The following is a 26,134-nucleotide window of genomic DNA, read 5'->3' as shown; positions in this document are numbered from 1 at the left end:
TTTTTTATTAAAGCTCCAATTTACTTACGTTCTGATATTTTATGGAGAGACTCTGACATGAAGGTTTGTTAATGAGATATCACTCTGTAAACAAGCTAAGCTTGCTCTAAATATAGAAGAAATGATGGGAAACTGTGAATTAAAAAGCCATAATGGGACTGCTGCTTTATTTGGTAACATTATAAGCCATCATAGAGGAACTTGAGTAGATGATAAGGTGCCCAATTGATCCAAGTTTATCACATTTATCAGCATAGATGTGTTCATACACTTTCTGTCTCTGTTTCTCTGTCTCTCTCCCTCTCTATGTCTCTGTCTTTGGATCTCTCTTCTTCACCACTTTCAGACACAGTCATCTTTCTCTTGTCTACCCATGTACTTTTGTTGATATTGTTACAACGTATCATAGGTATAGTTAGAAAATACTTTCAGAATTTGAAAAAATGCTAATTATTTGAGGACAATCTCTTTGGACTAAATATTTTTTATAATAGCAAAGAGCTGCAAAGTATCTATCTGTGTGATTGAATGGATAAGCAAATTGTAGTTGTACAAACATAATAGACTCTTATAGTATTGTAAAAAATGTCTAATATAAAGGGATACAAGGTTAAGAAAATAGAAAACAAAAGCAACATAACCAATGATCACAACCACAAATGGAAAGAGGACTAACTACAACAATAGCAGAACTGAATGCGGAGTGATTATCATGGCACAGCTTGGTTCTTGGAGGGGGGAAGATAAAATTTTCCTTTTTTTCTTTGCTTAGGCTAAGATTGTGAAAATCTCATATATAATGTTGAATTTGATAAACTGTTCTCTCTCTCTCTCTCTCTCTCTCTCTCTCTCTCTCTCTCTCTCTCTCTCTCTCTTTCTTATTGTTTATTATAAAGGATGTTTCCTCAGGTGGGAGAGGAAGAATATGCAAAATAAAATGATACCAAAATAAAAAGTATCAATAAAAATATAAAAGAAGCAAATAAATATACTGTGATAAAATCCAATGTTTGAATCAATTTCAATTTTAACTTTTTTTTTTCAGTGACAGAAACTTAGTGATAACATTACCTATAAATTATAAGCATTTTCATTTCCCTGCAAGGGGATTCAACACCTTCATGGCGTGCATCTCAATTGGGGTCTTGTGGATTCTATCTTTTCCACCTCTTCCTTTTCCACGCATGAATCCATCCACTGCACATAAAGTTTTTCCAGAAGAGAACGCCTGGATGCATTGCTATTTTACTAACAGTGCACATGGGACCAATAGTAGATAGTGTAATGCAGTTTGTGCAGCCATCCAGAGGAGGATATAGGTAAACAACCAGTGTGGAAGCAATCGCAGGTCACATTCATGTGCATGGAAAATAATTCAAATACCATTGGAAGCTTTTCCTCACCCCTGTGTGGTCAGAGCCCCATCATCCCAGTTCTGCAATTTTCACAGCACTCACTGACTTTAAAAAGCACTGTTACCTTCCTCCCTCCCACAAAGTTGTGAGGAACAGGCCTGGACCTGCCTTAACTTAATGACCACTTGATAACATTTATGGGGAGACCTTCTCCCATGGAACCTGCTTGGGTTCCCTCTTAGTCCACAGGATAGAAAGCCATTTCTGCAAGTGCTTAACCAAATTCATTTGTATTCACAGTGGGTTGGGTTAGAGTTGGGGAGGAGGAGGGAAAGCAAACTGCTCTCTTTCTTCATCAGGCAAGACAGCTCCATTTATTTTGAGAGGCTAGGTGTGCCTTAGGGTAGAAAGCCATAAGAATTTAGGGACATCTTGTTCAGTCCTGTCTCTACAGAGAAGGAAAGGGACTTGAACAGAATCTCTCAGTGTTTGGGGCCTACTGCTTGTGATGCATTTGTCTCTAGCCTGTAACTAAAAGGGGCAACATATTTTAAAAAGGAAAAAATATCACATTTTGAGAAGTGTGTTTTAGATATATGTTTAAATAACATCACAAGAATGAGTTATCATGCTTACACATCCCTTCAAGAGAAGGGAATAGATTTTACAAGATGTGACAGATGTATTTAGCTCTGGAAAGTTAGCTGTGTAGCCTAGTGTGGAGAGAGATGCTGTCATCTGTGGGTAACCCACTGACACAAACAGGCATTTGGATTTTTTGTCTTATTTGTCCTACTTATTCTGTTATCCACAGCAGATTTCTGAACTTCTTGCCATTTACTTACTCATCTCAAATATCAAAGCAATTTTGCAGTTTCTGAAGAAGGATAAATTATTTTCAACTCAATAAAACTATGTACCAGGTCTGGCTAGCACTTAGCATGGTGTTTGGGGCAAAATGGGTACTTTATTAATAAAGCCCTTCTTGATTGCTTGTACTAAGTGCTAAGGGCACAGAGATGAGAACAAAGACATTCTCACCCTCAATGAGCTTCTCCTGTATTCAGTGGATGTAACTATATGTGAGGAGAAGCATAATCCAGAAAAATCCCTGGTACGACTGAAGGGGAAATCCAAAAAGTATGACAGCAAATTACAGCAGCGGTAACGTTACCTAGTGGAGAGATCTGGACTTCAAGCCAGGAAGATCTGAGTTCTAATAACATGACACCCTGACACCCCTCCAACCCCTCAGCAAGTCACTTGATCCCTCAGTGTTCTAAGTTACTTTAAGACTATGTCTTCCAAAGTAAGGTGCCAACTTGGACTGGTAGAGATAGTTTCCTCAGTAGGGGATGAAATAAAATTATGGGTCCAGTTCCTACCCAGATTAAATGAGATAATATTTATAAATTTGTGCCTGACATATAACAGGTGCTTATTCAGTGCTCTGTCCCTCATCTCTACTTATTTTATCTTCATTATGCTGTATTGGGCACCCTCTGGCATTCCTCCCTCTTCCTCCCATTCAGTTTCCTTTTGTGAGATGTCTTTCCCCTCTGGATTGAGCCTTGAAGTCAGGGGCCATCTTTCTTTTTCCTATTTGAATCTCCCATATTTTATTCAGTTTTTTGACACATACTATATCCACTAATATTCACATCCTATTGTGTCTATCTGGCATTACAGAAGCATTGCAGATCTGTATGGCAGAATATTTCCTCCTGATGAAATCCAAATTGGGGGGAAAACCATTATTGAACCCTTAATGCTATTGGTATATATGTATTCTTGAACTGTTTCACTATAATATATCTTGTAATGGTGGGAACTAGCTAAAAGTACAGAATGAAATAGGATCTCCTCTTCACCAATGGAATGCCAAAGATGAGTGACCTGGGAACTGTCAAGACTTTTAGTTTCCTTTCTGATTACCTCTTGCTTTTTTTTGTATCCCCCATAGCAACTATTAGGCACTCAATAAATATTTTCTGAAGGAAGGAATGAGTAAATATTGCCAACTTGAAAGGGTCCAAAGATCAAAAGTGATCCATTGGGATGAAAAAAATGATTTTTAAAGAAAGAAAATGGGGATACCTTCTAAAGGTTAACTCTGCGATTCAGAAAAGCTAAAAGAAAATCACAATGATAATCAATCTGGAAGCACTTCTACAAAAATTGGGAATGCTGGAAATAGAGAGAATTTCTTTACAGAAATGGAATCTCTGCTTAAGATAAAGTAGCAGGCTTTTGAAGTAGAAAGGAAGCTATACATGTATTCAGTTTTGAGTGCTGAAGTTTTTTTTTTTTTACTCTGTTCTACATGAGAGATCTTTAAATAAATTCATCCGAAATGACATCTAATGACATCTAATGCTGAGCTGCTGATAGTGGTGGTGGTGATGAACAGCCTTATTAGCCCTGAAAATTATGAGTAGGATTGAGTGGTGCTGAGGTTAGGAGGTGGCAAGATTAAGGCAGAGATGGGGGAAGAAAGAAAAAAAAAGAGAAAAGAAAAAGAGTCAGAAGGTCAAAGAAGAAAAAAGATGGGAGGGAGAAAGAAAAAAATAAATATAGTAGAGTCTGGCAGAGAATAATCTTTAGTATATTCTATAACACAGCTGAATATATTCTTTAATAAGTCTATTATTAAGTTAGACTACTGGTTCTCAAAACTTTTTGATCTTAAGCCTCTTTAACACTTGAGGACCCCCTAAAAACTTGTATTTATGCTGGCCTTACTTATTGATATTCACTATGTTAGAAATCAAAATATCTTTGTATTATTATGAAAAAAAGTTATGACTTTGTGAACTCTCTGAAACGTCTTGGGGATCCTCCATGGGTCTATGGAGCACATAAACCTAACTAAGCCAGAGGAATAAAGAAGAAGACGGGGATGAATAGGATGTTTCATGGAAGGGAAGTTTCCAGGCTATTGGGATAGTTCTAACTAGAGTATGGGTATACTATTAGCATTAACAAGGATGAATCCTGAACTTGAGAAGATTTAAGATGTTGCTGAAAGATTGTCTTCATAGAATATCTTCTCACTGAGCCCAGGGTCTACATCTTAGCTTAGTTTCCATCCCAGAGCTCAGCACAATTTCTTATGCATATGTAATAGATACTTAATAATTGTTTATTGATTAGGAAGGATACTCGTCAGGGTTGAAATTCCCATTTGTTAAAGTCTAAAAGCTCAGAAACCGGCTGGTCAAAAAATGAATTTTACAGATAAAGAAAGTGAGGGTTTGTCAGAGAGGGGCACAGAAGTGTCAGAGGTTTTATATTTAGCAAGTGACAAAGAAAGGATTTGAACCCAGGTCCACTGGGTCCAGATCCAAAGCCAGTGTTCTTTCTATTTCATCATGTTCTTAGAAGACTATAAACTGCAGAGGAGACTAGTAAGCACCAAGATTAAATAAACAGGATCAAAGAAAATTCTCTCAAGGCAAGTGTTTGATAACTGAGAATACTAATATATATAATATTTTGTACCAAGGAATGCTAACAATTGAGTATATATATATATATATATATATATATATATATATATATATATATATATACGCAATTGCAAACATGGTACACTAGTAAAGATAAAACAAAGCTTATTTATAGTAATATGTCTGTTTATCTATGTTTACAAGAGACTTAATGAAAAATAGTTTTCCTCTGCATCTAATCTAAACAAATGTACTTAGCCAGGCTAAAATATTCCCCATCAAGAACTATTGTATTTTGTTGTTTGGTCATTTCATGTTCAACTCTTCTTGATCCCTTTTGGAGTTTTCTTAGCAAAGATACTGGAATGGTTTGCCATTTCCTTCTCCAGCTCATTATGTGGGTGATGAAACTGAAGCAAACAAAGTTAAGTGACTTGCTCAGGGTCACACAGCTAATATGTATCTGAGGCCATTTTTGAATTCAGGTATTCTTGACCCAGTGTGCTATCCACTGTGTCAGCCAACTAACTGCTCCAACATATCATGAGTATGGAACAATGCTTATGTGGTCAGACTGATTTTTTCCCCTTTTTAAAGATATTTCAAGGAGAGCCATTAGAAAGAAGATTGAATATATTTTGAAATGAAGATGATATAAAACCAAAAAATAAAGGAAATGGGAAAGGGTTGAAATTCCCATTTGTTAGAGTCTATTGGTTTGGGATGTAGAAATTCTCTTTTTCTCAGGATCTATTAAAGAAACATAATATTTATTTCTAGGCTAATTTCATACTTTTTGCCTTCATGTTGTTCATATTCTAACCATATGAACCTAGCTATTCATTTATCTCACTCTGTACTCTCCTATCTCTACACATTTGCATGGGCCGTGTCCCATGACTGTTATTCCTTTCAGACTTTATCTCATCCACATCTCCACTTATTGAAATTCTACCTTGCCTTCAGTGCCCAGGGCAAGGGTTGCCCCTTCCATGCTTCTCATTAATTGAAAAGTGATCTCATTTTTATCACTTCTTTCTGTAAAGCACATTGTCTGGATCTCTCCTTTGCCCATCTGAATGAAGAGGTGCTTAAACATATAAAAGATTGGAAGTTTGTTATAAAAGATTGCAAGTTTCTCGGTGTGTCTGACCACTGCTACTTTTTGTTTTTGAACCCTGACTCTAGGCACAAAGCGAATACTTTAAAAATGTGGTTGAAGTGATTTGTTGAGAGTGACATGTATATGAAACAATAGACAGCATGGGTATCACATTCTCAAAGGTAACTCACACCTCTTTCCTTTTCATTAGCAAGTGAGACGCTACAAACATACAGAGTGACATGGGTTATCAAGCACAGCCATGCGATCAGGAGGCTTTGACGGTTTTTGAGGGCTATTTGTTGGAAAGTGTATACCATGTCAAAATAAAACACATCAATCGACTTTATTAAGTGACACAAACTAAAGGGTTAAAAACAGATGATCATCTCCTTGCACCTGGCACATGGGAAACTTATTTACTAAAACAAGTCAGTTCAATTTAATCAAATAGAGAGCACAGTTTGCATTTCATTCAAACAAAAAATAATCTTGACTGTCTATTAGAGGGATTGTACAAAAGTCCATATGCTCCATTTCTCCTGGAATGAAGATGTCCCATTTTTGCCATTAACCTTGCCTATGAAAAACTGACCACCAAGTTTAGGTGTTCTTAAATTTTTTGTGTGTGTCACGGTGCCTTTGTGCAGCCTGGTGAATCCTACAGAACCCTTCTTAGGTTTTTTGTATACATTTAAAAATTATACATTATATTATTTATACTTTTATTTTTAAATGTAATGCATATGTAAAATTTAAAAATACATTTCAAATGTATAAAATAAAATGTGTAGGATTATAGAGAAACCAATTATGTTGAAATATTTAACATTTATTCATGGACCTCAATTTAAGAACCTTTGATCCAGTCACTAAAAAGTCCATGTGATTTATCAGTCAACCAATAAATATCTATTTTACTACAAACCCAATGCCATTTCTGGAATACTATGAAAGAAAAAGACATGTCCTTCACTCTAAAGAAATTTATGGATAATGCTTAGAAAACTCAACCCCAGATTAATATTCAATTATTGTCCTACTACATCTTGGATCCATTTGTTCAGAAGTAGTACCTCATAATTTATCACCCAAACTTATCTCATTGCTTCATTCATAGTAAGGATGTCATGCTCTTTGGAAGACTCCATTGCCCTCTATTCCCTCCCCATCAGCCCAGGGGATTCTGGCTCCTCAAAAAAAAAATGAACAGATTTGAGAAATCATTTCAGTTAGATCTAAAGTTCCCATCTATATTTCTCACTCTATAGAAAATCAACATTGATTTTTTCCTTGAGCCCAATGCCCATTTACTTGACATTATACTTTTTCCAACATTCATAGTACCACTTCTTATACAATACAGGACACAATATTTTTCTTTGTGCAAAATTAATACCCACCTGATTTGAAGCCATGTCAGCATTGGTGTAGTTCCTCCCCCAAATACCCAAACTGTGAAGAAAACGATGAGCAGTGTAGTTGTGAACATCATTTGTTTGGGTTCAGATTCAGTGTCCCGAATAGCGAGGGCAAATGCTATTGCTCCACGTAGACCTTCAAAGGGAAAAAGCCAAACAAAAGAACTCTTATCAGTCCACTCCCACTTCACCTTTTTGGGAATGGCTTCCATGTTGGAATCTGCACGCCAAAATCTGTGCAATGAAACAGCAAAGATTTCTAACTACGTGACTCGCCATATCTCTGGACAGCCGAACATTTTTAGATAAAAGAAATGACATTTTAAATTACTCCATCAATGGGCACATATTAAGTGGTCAATATCTTGAACATATTTTCACTCCTTTGAAAATATAACTTGCTAAATGGAACAAGTACCTCTGCATTCAAAGGCACTGTGATGACTTACATTTCTTAGTATTATTTCAAAGCAGTATCATTTTAAGACTTGAAATTAAAGTGGTTTCTGTTACTATAACAAGATCTAACTTTACTATGTCCAAGAAAGGGGGTTTTTAAGTGGTGCATGGAGTCTGGAGTCAGGAAAACTCATTTTCCTGAGTTCAAATTCTACGTGTTCTAGTTCTTCTGTAAAATGGGGACACAATAGAGAAGGAATTCTTAAATCACTCCATATCTGTGTGAAGAAACCCCCTGTCATTCTTGACTTAATGATAAAAACATGACAAAAAAGACACATCATCTCATTTGTTGCATTAATGAAAATGCAGATTAATGTTCTGAGACAAGGTCCAACTTGTAGTAATAGCTTTTTTCCCTTTCCTATCTTTTTCCAGAGCAGAAAGGTGACTCTGACTTAAAATTTCATTGCATTGTAACCATCTATTTTTGCTTAAATATGTTTGAAATCACTTGATATTGCTTATAAATTACATGACCATTAATGGTACTATGTGTCTGAGCTTTTATGTGCATGAGAAGAGATTGAGAGAGGAAGAATTAGGAAAAGAGATTTTCATGATCTTTTTCTGAGGTAGAAGCTGAATGAACTGGAGAGAGGATTTTTGCACTTCTGATAATTTTTGAGAATATCTCAGAACACTTGACTGACTTCCTTTGAATCTAGAGAAAGAACTCTTCTAAGAATATAAACCAGAGGACCGGGGATTGGTGTGAGTGTTCCTGAGAGCACCTGAGAGGTATTATTCATACCCTGTCAGAGATGACTATTTTCCTTGTTGTATTTACTGCCTTCTCTTTGTAACAATTCATACAAATTTTCCCATGTGTCTCTGAGTTTCTCATATTTGTCATGATTTACTTATATTTCCTTACATTCTTGTGGTACAACTTATTTATCATTTCTCTAGCCAATGAACACATGATTTTTCTCATTTTTTTCTTTTCTACCACATAAATTTCTGCTAAAAATATTGTTGTATATATGAAACATTTCTATGTGTTTGACCTCTTTGAGAACTATATCCATTAGTAGGATTGACGAGTCTAAGAAGCTGAGCAAGTCTAAGAAGCTAAAAAGTCTGTGATTTTTTCTAGAAAAAATTTTACATCAATTCATAGTATAGAGAGTAATCCAGAGAGTTTAGACAAGTGATGTCCAATATATTTAACTGGAAAAAAAGCAAAGCTTCCAGAATTTGCTTCAACCACATATTTGTGGGGCTATCTTTGCATTGCCCCCTCAGAACTATTTCTGTCTTTTACTACCTTTGTCATGTTGCTTTTAATTCCTCATGACTCCATTTAGGATTTTCTTGGCAGAAAAACTGGAGTGGTTTGCTATTTCTTTCTCCAGCTTATTTTACAGATGAAGAAACTGAGGGAAATTGGGTTAAGTGACTAATCCAGGGTCACACAGCTAGTAAGTGTCTGAGGCTGGATTTGAACTAATTTTTCTTGACTCCAGGCCAGAAGCTCTATCTAATGCACTACTACCTGCCCCCACTTTTGTCATATCCTCATTTATAGGAAACTAGAGATTCAGAGAAGTTATTTACAAATAAAGTTTACAGTGACAAAAAATGAAGCAAACAATAATTCTTGAATGCCTTGTTTTTAACATAAGATATTTGAATTCCAAAGATATTAGAATTTGGTTAATTCACTTGTGATATGTGGGTTAAATTATTCACTTGAAGATTAAGCTGTGTACATTAGATCTGTAAGTATCTATTTCTTCATTCTTTTGTTTGAAATATTTTACACATGTACATGCATCAAATAAAAATAAGAGATTCTGGAGTAAAAAAATCAGTATGTTTTATGGCATATTTATAGAGAACATAAGAACTCTCTGTAGTGAGAATTATGTAAATGAAGAGAAAGATCTAGAGGGGTGAACAAGTGATATTTAATGTAATTTGCTGGGGGAAAAGCTCCCAAAGGAAGGAGGATCATGACCCCTATTTACAAATTACCTCCAAGGAAAAATGGAAGAAGGAAATTGTTCAGTCTTTTTAGCTGGAAAGACAAAAAAATGGCTTGAAGATATGTAAAGTGAAATTTGAACTAGTTATTAATAAAAATTAATAAAACAAATGAATTCAGAATTCCTGGATATTTGAGATCACAAGAAAATTTCATCACCAGAGTCAAAAATGATTACTTCCATGATAATATCATCAATGTCTCCTAACTCCATAGTACAGGGTCTTGCATAATATCAATTTATTCTTACAGAACAGATGGAGTCTTTGGGAGTGGGAGGGATCCCACACATGGTTCAGAGGTATGGAAACAGGAGTGGGACTGTCATATATAAGGAATGGTAAAGTGGTTAAGTTAACCATCATAGTGGGGATTTTTAAAATATTAAATGGCACATGATGTCATCAGTATAGAAAAGATCTGACAAGGACATTCCCTCTACCAAGGCAGATAGACACCAGTTCGTTGTAATTTTAGAAAATTGTCTCTAAGGAGATCAAGAGTTATTAAATCTGGAAAGATTTATATTTATATAAATATTTATATTTATATATATTTGGAAAAATATATATGATTTAGGTTATAAAAGGCTGTGAATCAAACAGGAGGATTTATCTTTGATCTCCAAGGCAAATGGGAGCCATTGAAGTATCTTAGGGGAGCAAAATGCTCAGATATCTTTAGGGATATTGCTTTGGATAATGGGTGGGAGGAGGAAGAAGAAGCCTCAACAAATCTCTGTGATCTGAGAAAAGCAGACCATGAGCTATCCCTCCATCTCTCCTTAAGGGATTGCAGTTAATCTGACAATCCTCTATAATTGTGTTAGGAGTATTAGGAGATGTGGCAGTTAATATTTGTATTTCACTTTGGGATTCTGGGTATTCAAAAGAAGGAAGGAATAGAATAATGTTGCTAACAGTGAATGAAATGAATAGTGATTTGATGTTTAAGATGAGCTTATATTAGAGCTCTCAATAGAGAGCAAGTATGTAAATGTTAATCTTCTTAAAACACCTTCAATAATGTATCATTATTATTATATTAACCTAGCATTAATAGTCCTCTTACATCTAAATTAGCTACGCCTTGGCAGGCCATAATTTAAAGAACATGCTAAAAAGAATACTTGTTAGTCTGATTTCTAAAATCACATCTTTGTTCTTCCATTTGTAGGGGATCCCCCAAAATATGAAGTCTCCAAATACTGTACCATACCTGTGGGAAGTGGAGTAATGTCTTTAATTAAAGCCCAAACTACAAGGTGTTAAAAAGCTATTAGCATCTTCTGGAAGCTCATTCCTGATGTAATTAAAAAAACAAAAAAAAAGCCACTGAAATAGGGGAGCTTGGAGAGAAAAATGAGGCAGGATTTCTACCATTGCTTTTCTGTAGAATTGGCTGTGTGGTTTGGTGCTGAAAACTGCAAATATTCAAAATTGACCTGTGAAACTGTGAATCTCCAGGGTTTGCTGTGAAAGTCTGAATTCGTTTAGAACTCTGAGAAAGATGCAATACTATTTCTTTCTGTCCTCTGCATCCTCAAGAATGTCAAGGTTACTTACAACACATCGGGAACTTGAACAAATGACAAATCCCTGCACCTCCATGCACTTTCATCCAGTTCTGTTAATACTAGAATCCAAGACTCAAAGCCAGTTAAATATGGCTCACCACCAAAACTAAGCAGGCTTTGGAGCCAGAAGATTTTAGATTGTAATAAGTAATTCACAGCATCAGAAAGATAGAAAACAGAAAGTATAAGGCAACAGAGAGATCTGTTTTCAAGTCCTCAATCCATCACTAATTAGCTAGGTGACCTTGGCAAATTCTAGCAGGGACTGTCTTTTGTTTTTCTGAGTATACCCAGTGGGGCAGCTAGATGGTGCAGTGGATAGGGCATTGAGCTTGAAATAAGGAAGATGAATCTGTTCGAGTTCAAATCCCACCCCAGACACCTACTAGCTATATGACTCTGAGCAAATTACTTTACACTGTTTGTCTCAATTTCCTCATCTGTAAGTGAGCTGGAGAAGAAAATGGTAAACCATTTCAGTGATTTTTGCCAAGAAAACACCATATGGTTGGACAGGACTAAGATTGAACAATCAATTGTTATCAGTTAGAGGCAGTTAGGTGGTACAGTGGATAATATGCTAGACTTGGACTCAGGAAGACCTGAATTTAAACATGATCTCATATACTTTCTAAGCTGTGTGACTCGGGGCAAGTCACTTAACATGTCTGTCTCAGTTTCCTCAACTGTAAAATTGGAATAATAATAGTACCTACTTCCTAGGGTTGTTCTGAAGATGAAGAGTTAATATTTGTAGTGGAACTTAGCACAGTTCCTGGTACATAGATGTATTTGATAAGTTTTTCTTCCTTTCTCCCTTCCTTCCTTCCTTCCTTCCTTCCTTCCTTTCTTCCTTTCTTCCTTCCTTCCTTCCTTCCTTCCTTCCTTCCTTCCTTCCTTCCTTCCTTCCTTCCTTCCTTCCTTCCTTCCTTCCTTCCTTCCTTCCTTCCTTCCTTCCTTCCTTCCTTCCTTCCTTCCTTCCTTCCTTCCTTCCTTCCTTCCTTCCTTCGTTCTTCAGGGAACCCTGATAACCAAACTCCCTTTTCCAATGCAGATCTGTGCTTGATCTACAAGTGGTCTGGGCCATTGAAGTGATTCATCTAAGGTCCCACAACTATTGGGTCTTTGAGATGGGGGTCGAGTCCTAGGTCTTTTTCATCACCAGGCCTGCTCTCTATCCTCTGCCACTTTGCCTCTTAGATGCATTTTGCAGCAAATGTCTACTCCCTCTGGGCCGACCAGCATCCTCCTCCACTCCTCTGATTTGTTTTCCTTATGTTCCTTGTCTACAAATAATTCTCTCCCCATGGTTTTTGCAGAACATTCATTGAAAGCCCAGTACTTGGCTTGTACACAGTTGTCTTCTCTCAATTGATTTGCTAATGGTACATGCTGTTCTTTACCATGGCTATTTGAAACACTTTAATTCCAAATAAAGAGCCATGACATCTCAAGAACAAAAAGCATAAAATTCAGGAGACCCAAGACCATGTATTAGCCCCTCCATTTTTCAATGGCCTCTCACTTATGCCATCAGCTGGTTGCTGCTGTAAATGCTCTACTTTTTTTTAAGCTCACAGAATCACCCAAGCTCATGTTTAAGTGGTTTTGCTTTGCAGGAATCTTGACAGATTTCATATATTCAGCTAAAAAGGTAACATCGTCTTGGGGAACAAACAGAATCACCTGCAATTAAGTGTGGATTCATCTAAAATTGGACTCCAAGGGATTTCTAGGTTAATTATATTGATGTAGTTTTTCATAACAATAGGAGAATGTTGAACCAAATGGTGCTGTGTATGTAGCAGTATTTTGAGCTGCAGAAAATATGTGGCTTCCTATTTGTAGCAAAGGGCAAAAAAAATGATATTTTTTCCCCTCTCACTATGATCTTGCAAGTTTGAACACGAGTGGGTGAAGGCCAAGTTCAGATGTATTTTTATGCTAGAACACAGAAACCTTTCTACTGCAAAAAAATGAGGTTTTCAACACCTTGATGGGGAGGTCTGTCATTTCACTGATAGGGATATACCATAGAATGAATGAATGGATGAATGAATGAAGGGAAAGGCATTTCTAAAGTGCTTACTTTGTGCAAAGCAGTGCTTTGGTGCAGGTCACAGCCCATACGTGCCTCTTCACACTGTGTAATTCTTATCCAAGTCTTCTCTTAAATCCTGCCAGGAATATCTACCCACCATACTGAAGGCGTACTTTTGTCTTTTCAAGTCTGTGTGCAATGATGCAGTGCTTAGCATCTGTTTTTCTCCATTTCTTGTTACATGGCCATCCCATCTCCTTTTTCAATCACACATTTCCTTTGTCTCTCATGGGCAAGTTATTGCAGGTTAGATGTGTAGACCACTTATATCAACTCTAATAGCTAGGATTTCAGTAACTCAGTTTTACAAAGCATTTTCATATTTTCTCATTTGATCCTCACAACAATTTGTGTGTCTTTTAATCTCATTTTACAGTTGAGGAAACTGAGACTGGGACAATTTAAATGACTTGCCCAGAGTCACACAGCTAGTATATCTAAGATAGGATTTGAACCCCAGTCTTCTTCATTACAAGTCCAATGGTTATTTATGGTGTTAACTAGATGTTTGCAGCCCTGGGATCTTTAGGTTCCTTAAAATTCTGTTTCTTCAGAGGTTGGATTTTTACATGTTGCACTGCCATGGTGCATTACCAGAAAAAAAACAGGTGTTAAAGGAATACATTTTTGCACTGGGAAGCTGCTTGGGTGTGCTAAAAATTCTGTGCGATTTCAGTAACCCAGTCAGCACTCTTCCTCTGTTTCAATACAAAACACAACTCACTGTCCATCTGTATTGTCTGTTCAAGATATGTTGATGGACTGCCTCGAAAGAATGTTCATCCAAGCACATCTCAGAATCTGGATAATAATCATTTGTCTTTGCTGCAAAATCATATTTGGCAGAAGATATCAGGAGAAATGGAAGGGCTTCAGAGACTCCTCCTGGGATATGATGGGTAAGGAGGGGAACTTCAAAATTTCAATGTCATCACTCAGGAATATGGGCCACTAATTGAATTGGGGTGAAAAGGGATTCCCACCTTTATCTTCTGGAAGTCTGATATATCACTTTGATATCATTTAAAAGCCTTTCAGTTCAGTTCATTAAGCACTTACTGGGGAGCTAATAAGAGTGAGGGGGGAGGGTATAGAAAAGAAGCATGAAGATATAGTCCCTGCAGTAATAAGATGGGGAGGTTATAATAATAATACAAATACTTTCTTCACAACAACCTTGAGAGGAAAAAAAAAGTAAGATAATAGCACTATAAAGACAATACAATTTGAAAGACTTATAAAGTCTAATCAGTGGAATAGCCCACCCCAACTTCAAGGAACTGAAGAAGAATATTACCTTTTAACAGAGATGTGACAGACTCAACTTGCAGAATGAGACATACATTTTTGGATAAGGCTTATGCTGGACTTTGTTTTATTAGACTATGGACATATTTTCTCCATTGGGAGAAGGGCAGATTGGAGGATGGAAAAGATAAATACTTGTTAAAGAATTTTCAAAATTGAAAAATAAAAAGAGGGAATTGAGTTTTTAAGCACATGTAAGCTTTTTATTAGAAAAGGAGTGGATAGACATTTCATATAAGCGAGGGTAAAATAGGAGTAAGCAGTTGGAATAAACACAATATGAGGTAGTAGGAAGATCAGTTTAGTTAGGATAGAAAGTTCTTATATTGTAGGGTTCAAAGAAATGCATTTGAAAAAATTAGGTTTCAGAGATGTATTTGTATTATTCCAGATCTCAAAGATCTGGAAGAGTTTTGTTTGTTTGTTTGTTTGTTTATTTGTTCTTATCCTTGCTCGAAGTTTATGGGCATAGAAGTGGCATAGCAAATATAGTTCTTGTGTCAATGTGTATCATGGACTGGAAAGGAAATAAAATGGAGTCAAAGAAATCTGTTAAAAGTCTTTTTCACCGGTTTATGCATGAGAAAGATAAAGGCCTACATTGGAGCAGGAATGGAAATGAAGTAGTAGCAATCCTAAGAGATGTTTTAAGAAATATAATAACAGAACTCAGACACTTTTTAGACCTAAGGGGTGAAGGATAGGGAGAAATCACAACTTGTTTTGTTCTTTCAAGCCTAGAAGACTGATGTCAGTAATGATATCAGTGACACAATAGGGAACTTGACAGGTGAAAAAGTCTTAGAGGAAGATGATGAGTCTGCTTTTATAGCAGAACATTAGAACAAAATGATCCAAGAAAGCTGATAAAGTCTGCCAATAGACTGAAATACTGGTGTGAAGTTAGGTGTAGAAATACTGATTTGATTCCAGTCCAAACGAAGTTGGTTTTTTCCTGTTGTTTCCTCTTTTTCCAGTTCTCTTTTCCTTTCTCCATCACCTCATATAAATTCTGGTAAAGTCCCTTTTCTCTTTCATACCTCTTCTTTCCAATAAAATCTCCCTGCTATGACCCACTCTGCACCACCTTGGTGTAGTTTTTGTAATAGCTTCCTAAAAGTGCTTTCTGTCTCCAGTCCTTCTTGTATCAATCCATTCTTAGAAATCTAGTCTGTCTTATGAATAGCTGTCATTCAAAACTCTTCAATAACTCCCTATGACATCCTAAGAAAAAAATCGACTTTTGCTTGACATTTAAGGCCTTCTAAACTCTATTAGCCCCATTTCTTTCCAGTTTTATTTCATATTGTTCCCTCCATATACTCTCCCCCCAACAAATCTCAACTTTTTCCTGTCTTCTCTATGTATCTTCCACTTTCCAATGTCTTTGCCTAAATTGTTCTCTATATTTGGGATGAACTTTTCCTACTCATCTTTTGAAGTTCAATTATAATATTACCTTCTTTATGAAGTTTTCCTTGATTCTGTGATCTTTTATCTCATCCCAAGAATTTTATTTATACTTTTTTTACTTTCATTAATAGATATTTGAATTATTTGAGCATGTGATATATACTCCTACCTCAATAAGGATAGGGATTCTATTTCCTTTAAATGTTGTGATTTTCCCTTTCTTAAGCAATACCATCAGCATGTAGTAAGTACTTGAATATTTCTTGAATTGAAAAAAATACAAAGTCATTTCCAAAGATTTAATACTATTTTCTTTTTTGCTAGTGTTAATGTGTTTAATAAAATTCTAGTTTGAATTCACAATTTTATTTACATATCACATTTATCCTGGCTAAAGTCCCATGGCTTTGCAAATAGTGACAGTATTTAGCAATGATTGCAGTTGATTTCAATATACATTTTTTTTTCTGGGAGATATTGCAACCTTGTTATATAATTCCTTTTTGATTCCAATATCATTATATTATGTGGAAGTGGAGCAAACAGATTGTTTCTGGGTGACATTTTCTGCCTTCAAAATAAAAAAGATCTTTCCTAGAATTACACTCTCCTGGGAAATCACACTTTTATTTTTTTCTTATTCTCTCTTATATATGAGAGATTTCATTTCTATGTCATGAAGAGGAAGGGAACCAACCTTGAAGTATATATAGAGTGTCCCAAAAATCTTAGTTCAGTTTTAAGGTCACCCCTCTCAATTTCATGACCCCTTTGAGGAATATTCCTGCAGCAGCATGAGTTAAGTGGGAAATGGAATGTTTCCTCTCCAATTCGAACAGCTAGGAGCCAATGGTGAAATGTAATAATATCACTCTACTGGGGATGAAAAATACTTCATACAGTCAAGAAAGTATCCAAGAAGGGTGATGGTTAATCAGATTACATTTTATTAGCATCCTGGCACATAGAAGCCCCTGGCTTTGTGATTTTATTCTCATGAGGGTGAGTAGGTTTGATGTAAACTGTTGAAAAAACTTAAATGGCAGTTGTAATTCCAAATACGGGGCAGTAAAAGAAAGGTTAACAGAGATCAAGAGAAATTCAATAGTGTGAAGACTCAACAAGGGAACCTTTATGCTTGTTTAAACCCCCATTGCATCAATGAAATTGATGAAATCTTTGAAATTACCTAAGGCTTGTGAATTTGGGCATGTGACTGGCCTTTGGGAAAAATAGCATTACTTTCACTCAGATTTAAAACCTAGGGGTATTCATTCACACAAATAATGTGTCCTGAGCTAATGTATTATACTTCCCTTGAATGCTATTTAATTGGAAAAATGGGTGAGTACATACTTTATTTTTTAAAATGTGTTCTACTTAGGATGATGGTTTCCTAAATTCATACCTACTTAATGTCAAAATAATTAGCTGGTCTATTCAGCCAAACATTTAGAAAGTCAACGCAATAGAAGATGACAAAGATGTCCTTGCTTTTAACTCAGAGATCTCCCTCTTACATACAAAATGCAAGGGACAAAATATAGAAATGTCTTTTTTTGAAGATTTTTATTATTTTATTTTAACATTTAAGATCCCATTTAAGATGGAAACTCTTAGAAAGCAGGATTTAAATTATTTGTCTTATCTCTCCTCAGTGCCTAACACAGAGTAGGTACTTTATAAATACTTTGTTGGTAATGGATATACCCCAAAACATGTAGAACAGTATTTTTTGAAGTTGCAAAAAACTAAAAAGAAACTAGATGGCCTTCAGTTGTGGATGGCTAGACTAATCATGGTCCAGAAATGAAATGGAATATTTTTGTTTTGTAAGAAACAATGATGAAGAATACAAAGAAGTATCAAAGACACAAATTGATAAAAAGGAAACAACTAGAAAAACAATATGCAAAATAATGATAACATTGTAAATTAAAAGAACAAAAAAAACCAAGTTAAATTTTGTGTAGCTAAAATGACAAAGCTTGGTTCCAAAGAATGGATACAACTGTATACATATCCCTTCCTTTTTGTAGAGATGATGGGGAACCAAGGTCATGGTTTGTTACCTACACTATTAGACTTGGGTAACATTCATCAGCTGAATTATTTTCTTCTTTTTCTTCTTTACTATTAGGGATCAACTCTGTGAGTGAGGTAAGGAGAAGGGATATGTTGGAAAATCAAGGTGATATTAAAAATATGAATAAAAGGCTTTGAAAAGAATTTGATCAAAATCATCTAGTGAACCTACTATATAGTCATAATCTGAAAAATTTCTTAGAAATTATTAGTAATATCATAGGAGCCAAAGACTTCAGAGATCCTGCTATATTATTTATTCTTTTAAATCCTTTTATTTAAAAAAAGGAACAAATGTGAAATAGGTGATGACTTTCTTTTAGTAAAGTCTTTCATTATTTAGTGTCTTAGAAAAGTAGATCCTACATGTACTTGTAGGCTGCAAACTTATTTTCAAAATATCTCTAAAAGTAACACATTTTGGGGGCTGTATTGAGTTATCTGTGGACTTCTAACCACAGCATCTCTCCAGAGGAAGATATTTTCTCACACTCAATAAATGTCTAAGTAACACTGTGACATTTTACATGTATAAACTTGTTTCAGTGGAGATCAAAACATATCTCCCTCAAGAAACAGGAACTTTGATTTACAACATTTTGATTCCTATATTAATTTTAGTGATAAGTCACTACTGGAACTGAAAGTAAGAACAAGAAAGGGCAGTGACAATTGTCCTGTAAAAAAGGAAAGGGAACAGATCTTTTCCAAGCAAAGGTCAGTGGTTTCAAAAAATTTACTTTCATATCATTTCTGACAACATTACGATTTTGCCTTCTCTATCATGTGAACACTCACATTCAAGTTTGAGGAATGAGATTTTTAGTTGGGGGTGGGGATTCAGAGGCCCCAGGCTCTATTTGAGTTCTTTGAGTTACACCTCTAGTGATCCAATGGATTTGTGATCAAATAAATCAATCCCTCATTCAGCAGACATTATCGGGCTCCTGGGGAAAGTGAGTGATTGTACAAAGTTTTAGGAATTAAAAAAAAAAAAAAAGAAATGATACCTACTCTAAAAGTGTTTACATTTTGTTAGGAAGACAGCATGATTATATATCAATAGATGCAGATTAAAAATTGAATAAATATAGGAGAATTAAGGAAAGAAGACACTAGCCAGTTGGGGGGATTAGGAAGAGTTTTATTGTAGAACATAGTTCTTGAAGGAAATAAGGTAGGGGAAGAAGAGGGAATTTGTTAAAGAAATGGGAGCTGGCCAGTACAAATGAATGGAGAGGGGAGATGAAAGGTCATAATGTTTTTGTTTGTCCTTAGTTCTTGGAGAGGACCATGACATCAGGGAGGTGATACCATGACACATGAGTTGGACATATGCGAGGAACAAAATGAAGACCACTTTGGCCATATTATAGTGGTCAGATATGGGAGTAATTTTTATCAAAGATGAATAAGTAGGTTGGGTCCAAGTTGGGAAAAACTTATTTTATCTTAAAATAATATAGAGTTCATGAACTTGATTTATTTTAGAATATTTTGATAACTAATTTAATATAATTAAATTTCCTTTGTAATGCTATGCATTTTATTTTATGCATTTTAAAAACATGATTTTGAGAAGAGATTCACTGAGTTCACCAGACTGCCAAAGAGGTCTATGGCATAAAAAAAAGTTCCTATCTTAGAGGTAATTAGGAGCTACTCATTTATGTAGGTATTACTTCCAATTATTGAAGACCACAACTCCTCCATGTCTTTTATGGATTGCCATGACTTGATAATTTATCACCAAGAAGCCAACCTATATTTATAGAATCTCTCTGTATTTCATCAGGCTGTTCTTCAGAAAGCAGATATAATCTGTTTTGAGACTGTACTAAAAGCCCTTCTTGCATGGCAGGAGCTGTGAAAGTTTAGACTCCGATGGTCTAGCAATACACCATTTATAATGAAAACATGTTAAATTTATATAGTGTTTTTAATAGGTATAAACCGTTTTGTACATGAACTTGCAAGAAGCCTGGAGGGTAGATGTAATAGTTTTCTTATTCCAGTTTTAAATCCAAGTTATTATAGGCTCACAGAGGTTTAATAGTTTGCCTATGATTATATTTTTAAGAAATGTCGAAGGTGGGTTTGGAACCCTGGTCTTTTTACCACTAAATCTTCACATTCTAACTACGATTCCTCATGACCTCTTATCAACAGCCGGAGTATTCTCCACAACTCTGCAATCCATTTGTTCACCAGTAATTTTCATGTAGTAAACATTTTGATGATTCAGATAATGGAGAAAACCCAATTTGTTGATTACAACAGTATGCCTGCAAGTTATTTTTCTTTTAATTTGCATTTATTTTAAAGGTGGCTATGTAGAACCATTTTAATGTAATGGGTGAAAGCAACCATGGCTTTTGGCTGACAAAGGTTCTAACTTGTTTTTCATGTTTTCTGAGCTTATTGTAATCACAAACAATTTTTTCTCAGCATTTAAAAGCAATATGCTTAATGGATTCTGCTATTCAAATAATAACACTATATTTTACCTTTCCAACTGGTGATCACAATGCTACTCTGGATGTTTCTTTATACAAAAAATAGTCATTTAATCAATCAACAAGTACTTATTAAGTTCTTTGCCTGAAGCAAGTTGACTCAGAGGGTTAGAAAATGTAGTCAAGGGGACCAGGTCAAGAATTCAAGGAATCAGAGGGTTTGGGTTATCTCTTTTGTGGCTTATGGTTTTCCTGGAACACTGAGGTTTTATTTAGGTTGGACTATTATTATTATTATTTTTTATATATCAAATGTGGAGCCTTACAATTATATATGTCCTGTCTCTGGTCACAAGGCTACTTTTATACCTGGGCTTATTACTGGCATTTTATGCAGTTCTGGATGAAAGATGTCACTTAATATAGTTTCTCACTGGCTTTCTTGATCATTATTCGGTCTAGTGTAAACTTTTGGAGTAGAAATGGGGTAGCTGGGTAGGATATTTCCAATTCAGGCCACCATCTTGGTGAACTGGGGACAACCAAGGGTAACTTGGCTTAGTTATTGGATTTATTAGAGTATTTTCTTTTAAATATTTTTTGTTGATTTCTCCTTGTCTGCAGCTACTAATCTTTATTTTTTATCTTTTGTTCAATAGAGAATTCTTTAGGCCTTTTTCTCACTACTATTATGTTTTGGTTAAAGTTTCCTTCCTTCCTACAATTGGTATGGCAACTTTGGGCATAGGTTCTGAAGGCTTCTTATAGGGGAACATGGCATAGGGACTAAGGGGATCTGGGAAAGTGAGTCATCCTAAGAGTAGAGCAAGCCTACACACAAACATTTTGTTTAAATGGAAAGAGAAGATTAAAGGCCATATTGTTGTTTGTCCTTCGTTCTTGAAAAAGACCAAGAAATGAATTTCAGGGAAGTGATACCATGACATGTCCTGTAGGGCTGCTTAGCATCTCATCTTCCCTCCTTGCCAGGTTCTTCCCTTTTTTCTTAACCTTGCCCCCAACAACAGAGAATAAGCATCTGAGGAAGGATTTGAATTCAAGCCTTCCTGGCTTCAAATGTAGAACTCTACCGGTACTATCCAGCTGCTTTTACTTTACAAGTAAGTAAATATGGATTCTTTCATATAATATTCACCTATTTGTATCCTATGTGGTAGGCTATACATATATATATATGTATAGTCACTTTCTATATACTCCCTTTGATTTTAGATTTTTGTTGTCTCAAATTTGTATGGAGTCCATCTCTCTTCCTTCAATGTAAACTACCAAGTATTAGGTTTTTTTTTTCATTTTCAGGGAACTGAAAACTAAGGACAGGCTGCTTACTCACATTAGCTGGGACTGATTTTGGGAACAGCAGGAAAAATTGGGAGAAAGTATAGCATTCTCCTGAAGCTCTTTGTGCAGGATGACAAGTAATATACCAGAGCTCTCCCTGACTTTGAATTTTAAAGAAGGCTTTAGAATTCTTTCCTAAAGTATTCTTTCTTCCTTGATCAACTCTTAACTATGGGTAGTTAGTTCCAAAGAACAAAAATCTACAATTTTTTCAGAGGACCTGAATATATAGGCTAGTATTGCTGATTGTGAATTCAGGGTCCCATTTTAATGAGATTTTGCACAAGAACTGATGTTGGGTAGCAATCAGCAGGTGAGATATAGTAATCTTTTAAAATTATGTCTGGCTAAGCCTATGTCAAATCAGCAAAGAATTTTTGTAAGTCACTTTCTATATCCTTTTGTTTTTAGATTTTTGTTGTTTTTAATGTGTATATAGCCTACTACATAGAATACAAATACATGAGTATTATATGAAATACTCTGTATTATTTTGTAAAATAAAGCAGCAGGAAGATACAAGTAGAGTACTAGATTTAAAGCTAGGAAGCCTGGGACTCAAATTCTTCTTCAGATGCTTATTCTCTGGGTGAGGCTACACAAATCCCTCAATCTCCCTCATCTTCAATACATATATGTTCTGTCTGTGCATACGTCAGTTTGCAAGCTTAAAGCACTATCTAAATGGTAGCTCTCATAGAAATAAGTTTTATATGTTTGGACATGCATACATATATTGTATTTAATTTATACTTTAACATATTTAACATGTATTGGTCAACCTGCCATCTGGGGTGGGGGAGAAGGGGAAAAATTAGAACAAAAGGGTTGGTAATTGTCAATGTTGTAAAATTATCCATGCATATATCTGGTAAATAAAAACTACTAAAAAAAATAAGTTTTATAGTTACAGAATACAGCAGAACTCTTATTCATAAGAAATAGACCTAGTACTTTGGTTCTCTTGAGCCCACTCCTTCCTAACAGATATATTTTACAATTCTCTGTAATGAAGATAGTCTAAATATGTTATGATGTCATGGAGTTTTTCCCTATTTCCTGGTATGTGGCTTTTAGTCAAACACTGGAAGATCAGAAATAATTTTGGAAAACCATATATAAAATGGACTTGTCAAGATTTCAGTTAACTATTTAATCAACCAAAAATAACTTCATATTCTAACATTAATTTAAAAAATCTCAAGCTCTGCCTCAAACACATAAAGATAACTTTTTAAGAATTAAAATTTGGTTTAAAAATAAGCCATTCATCTCTGAGATACCACTATATGCCTGTCAGATTGGTTATGATGACAGGAAAAGATAATGATGAATGTTGGAGGGGATGTGGGAAAACTGGGACACTGATACATTGTTGGTGGAGTTGTGAAAGAATCCAGCCATTCTGGAGAGCAGAACCATGTTCAAAAAGTTATCAAACTGTATATACTCTTTGATCCAGGAGTGTTACTACTGGGCTTATATCCCAAAGAGATCTTAAAGGAGGGAAAGGTACCCATATGTGCAAAAATGTTTGTAGCAACCTTTTTTTTAATAGTGGCCAGAACCTGGAAACTGAGTGGATGCCCATCAGTTGGAGAATGGCTGAAAAAGTTATGATGTATGAATGTTATGGAATATTATTGTTCTATAAGAAATGACCAGCGGGATAATTTCAGAAAAGCCTGGGGAGACTGACATGAACTGATGCTAAGTGAAGTGAACAGAACCAGATCATTATACACATCAACAAGCAGATTATATGATGATCAATTCTGATGGACGTGGCTCTTTTCAACAATGAGATGATTCAAACCAGTTCCAATTGTTCAGTGATGAAGACAGCCATCTGCACCCAGAGAGAGAACTGTGGGAACTGAGTATGGATCACAACATAGAATTTTCATCTTTGTTGTTGTTTGCTTGCATTTTGTTTTGCTTCTCTTTTTTTCTTGTGTAGCATGATAATTGTATAAATATGTATGTATATATTGGATTTAACATATATTTCTACCATGTTTAGAAAAAGTAATTGCTTTTTTTTTAGCAGATGTCCTAAAGCCTTATGTATAAAAAATGCACTGTTCTCTTGATTCTATAAATGTTTTTCAAAATGTGATAGAACAATGATTACACATTTTCATTTTAGTCCAGAAGTGTGATTTCCTTGATACAAGGAACTCCCTATGTAAAAATTCCTAACTCTTATGTATCTTGGCAAGCTATCTGTAAGTTATATTCTTAGAAAGATTCCTGCCTGGCAGTTTACAAAAGAAGAAATTTAAGCTATTAATGACCATAGGAAAAGATGCATCTGATCAATAATAATTAGAGAATTGCTAATTAAAAAACATTCTAAGGTTCTACCTGATACTCTTCAGAGTGACAAAGATGAAGAAAAAGGGAAATATCAAAATGTTGGAGGAGCTATGGACAAAACAGGCATGTTAATGCACTTGGTGAAGTTGTGATGGTGTAGCTATTCTGAAAAGCAATTTATAACTATTCTCCAAAAGTCACTTAATTGTACTGACCATTGGACCAACTATAGCCCTAAGCCCTAAAGAGATCAAAGAAAGAAGAAAAGAACCCATGTAAACATAAAAAGGGGGGGCAGTGGAAGATAGAGATAATACATTCTTAGAAAGAAAAAAAAACTAAGGAACATAAAATGCCTGGGAGCGCTGAGAATTTAAATAATATACTTGTGGCCAATAAAGATCAGAGAGAGGACTGGAAGCCAGGTCTCCCAGATATCAAGGGTGGTTCACTCTCAAAGCTAGCTCATTTCCTTCAATGACTTGCCACAAGATCTTAGGGTTCCAGAGCAGAAGTCATCTCCATTGCAGTTTTTCTCTGAATGTTGGATTGATTCTTAACTAAAGGTCTTCTGCTTTTCTCTCTTCTCTTCCCCTTACCAATTCCCTCATGCCATTAGGTGCCAGGTGTTCTGAAAAATGCACAGCTGTGTGCAGAATCACTGCCAATCAACCAAGCCATCCAACCACAGACAGGTGGTGATTAAATTGTAAACTGTAAACTATAAAGGGCTAAATAAATGGAAGTCATTATTACTATTATTATATTAGCAGCACTAGAAATGTTCTCTTCAAATTGAGATGTTGATTTATCTATCTCAGATTAAATGAATTATCTTCAAACTACCTCTCTTAGAGAGTGTCCCTATGGTGAGAGGCCTTTTACTCTAAGAGTGACCTTTTCTGGGCATGTTGGGCGATACTTGGTTGGACAACATATGGAAAACTATCTTCCTTAACCACTAATTCATATTTTTTTGGATTCAATTGCTTTTTTCCCCAAATGGAAATACAGAAAGTTGAGATTTTGAGATAGGGACTCTCTTTCAATCCTCAACACAGCGTCTGGCACATGGTAATCAGTTAATAAATGGCCACTCATTGATTGATAGTAAAAAAGAATTGGATTTGGAATCAAAAGGAACTGTTTTCAATCTTAGCTCTGCAATTTACTACCAAGTGAATCTTCCTGTACCTTGGTTTACTCATATGTAAAATGAAGTGAATGAATTATGATACCAGAAATCATAAGATTTAGAGCCTGAAGGGACCTTAGAATCACCTAATCCAATTATTTCAGAGGAGAAAACAGATTTGGAAAAAAAGGAATAATATCTCCAAGACCACACAAGAAGTGTCTGGATTTGAATTCCATTCCCTGGCTAGAGCTAATTCTCTTCCCACTTCTCCCTGTCTCTAAAGCTTCTTCCAGCTCTAAATCCTGTGTTTTAGGTGTTTGGTGTCAATGTGCATAAGGGACAAACATGGAGGTAAAAGTGCATGCATGGAATAACCTCCTGGGCAAATGGAAGGCTTGGTGCAGAGTAGGAATTATTAACCTTGTGTGTGTGTGTGTTCATGTTATACATCCCTTTGACAGCCTGTTGAAACTTATAGTCCCCATCTGGCAATAATGTTTTAAAAGGCATACAAAATACACAGTATTGCAAAACAAACTGATTATACTGAAACACAGTGTTCAAAATATTAAGAGAAAAATGATCATGAATTCCAGGTTA

The 26,134-nt window shown here is 35.5% G+C and overlaps 1 protein-coding gene across 1 annotated transcript in view; it reads right to left on the bottom strand.

Moving 5' to 3' along the window:
* SLC9A9 (solute carrier family 9 member A9) overlaps positions 1-26,134 on the bottom strand; it is a 707,151-nt gene that overhangs the window by 245,298 nt on the left and 435,719 nt on the right. The window contains exon 12 of the mRNA XM_074298418.1: positions 7,310-7,463. Coding sequence (XP_074154519.1) covers positions 7,310-7,463 — 154 coding nt within the window. The remainder of the gene's footprint in view (positions 1-7,309; positions 7,464-26,134) is intronic.

This window comes from Sminthopsis crassicaudata, chromosome 3, assembly GCF_048593235.1.
Source record: "Sminthopsis crassicaudata isolate SCR6 chromosome 3, ASM4859323v1, whole genome shotgun sequence".
Classification (NCBI taxonomy): Eukaryota; Metazoa; Chordata; class Mammalia; order Dasyuromorphia; family Dasyuridae; genus Sminthopsis; species Sminthopsis crassicaudata.
Note: the sequence above shows the minus strand (reverse complement) of the source record. Positions and strands in the feature narration are given on the sequence as shown.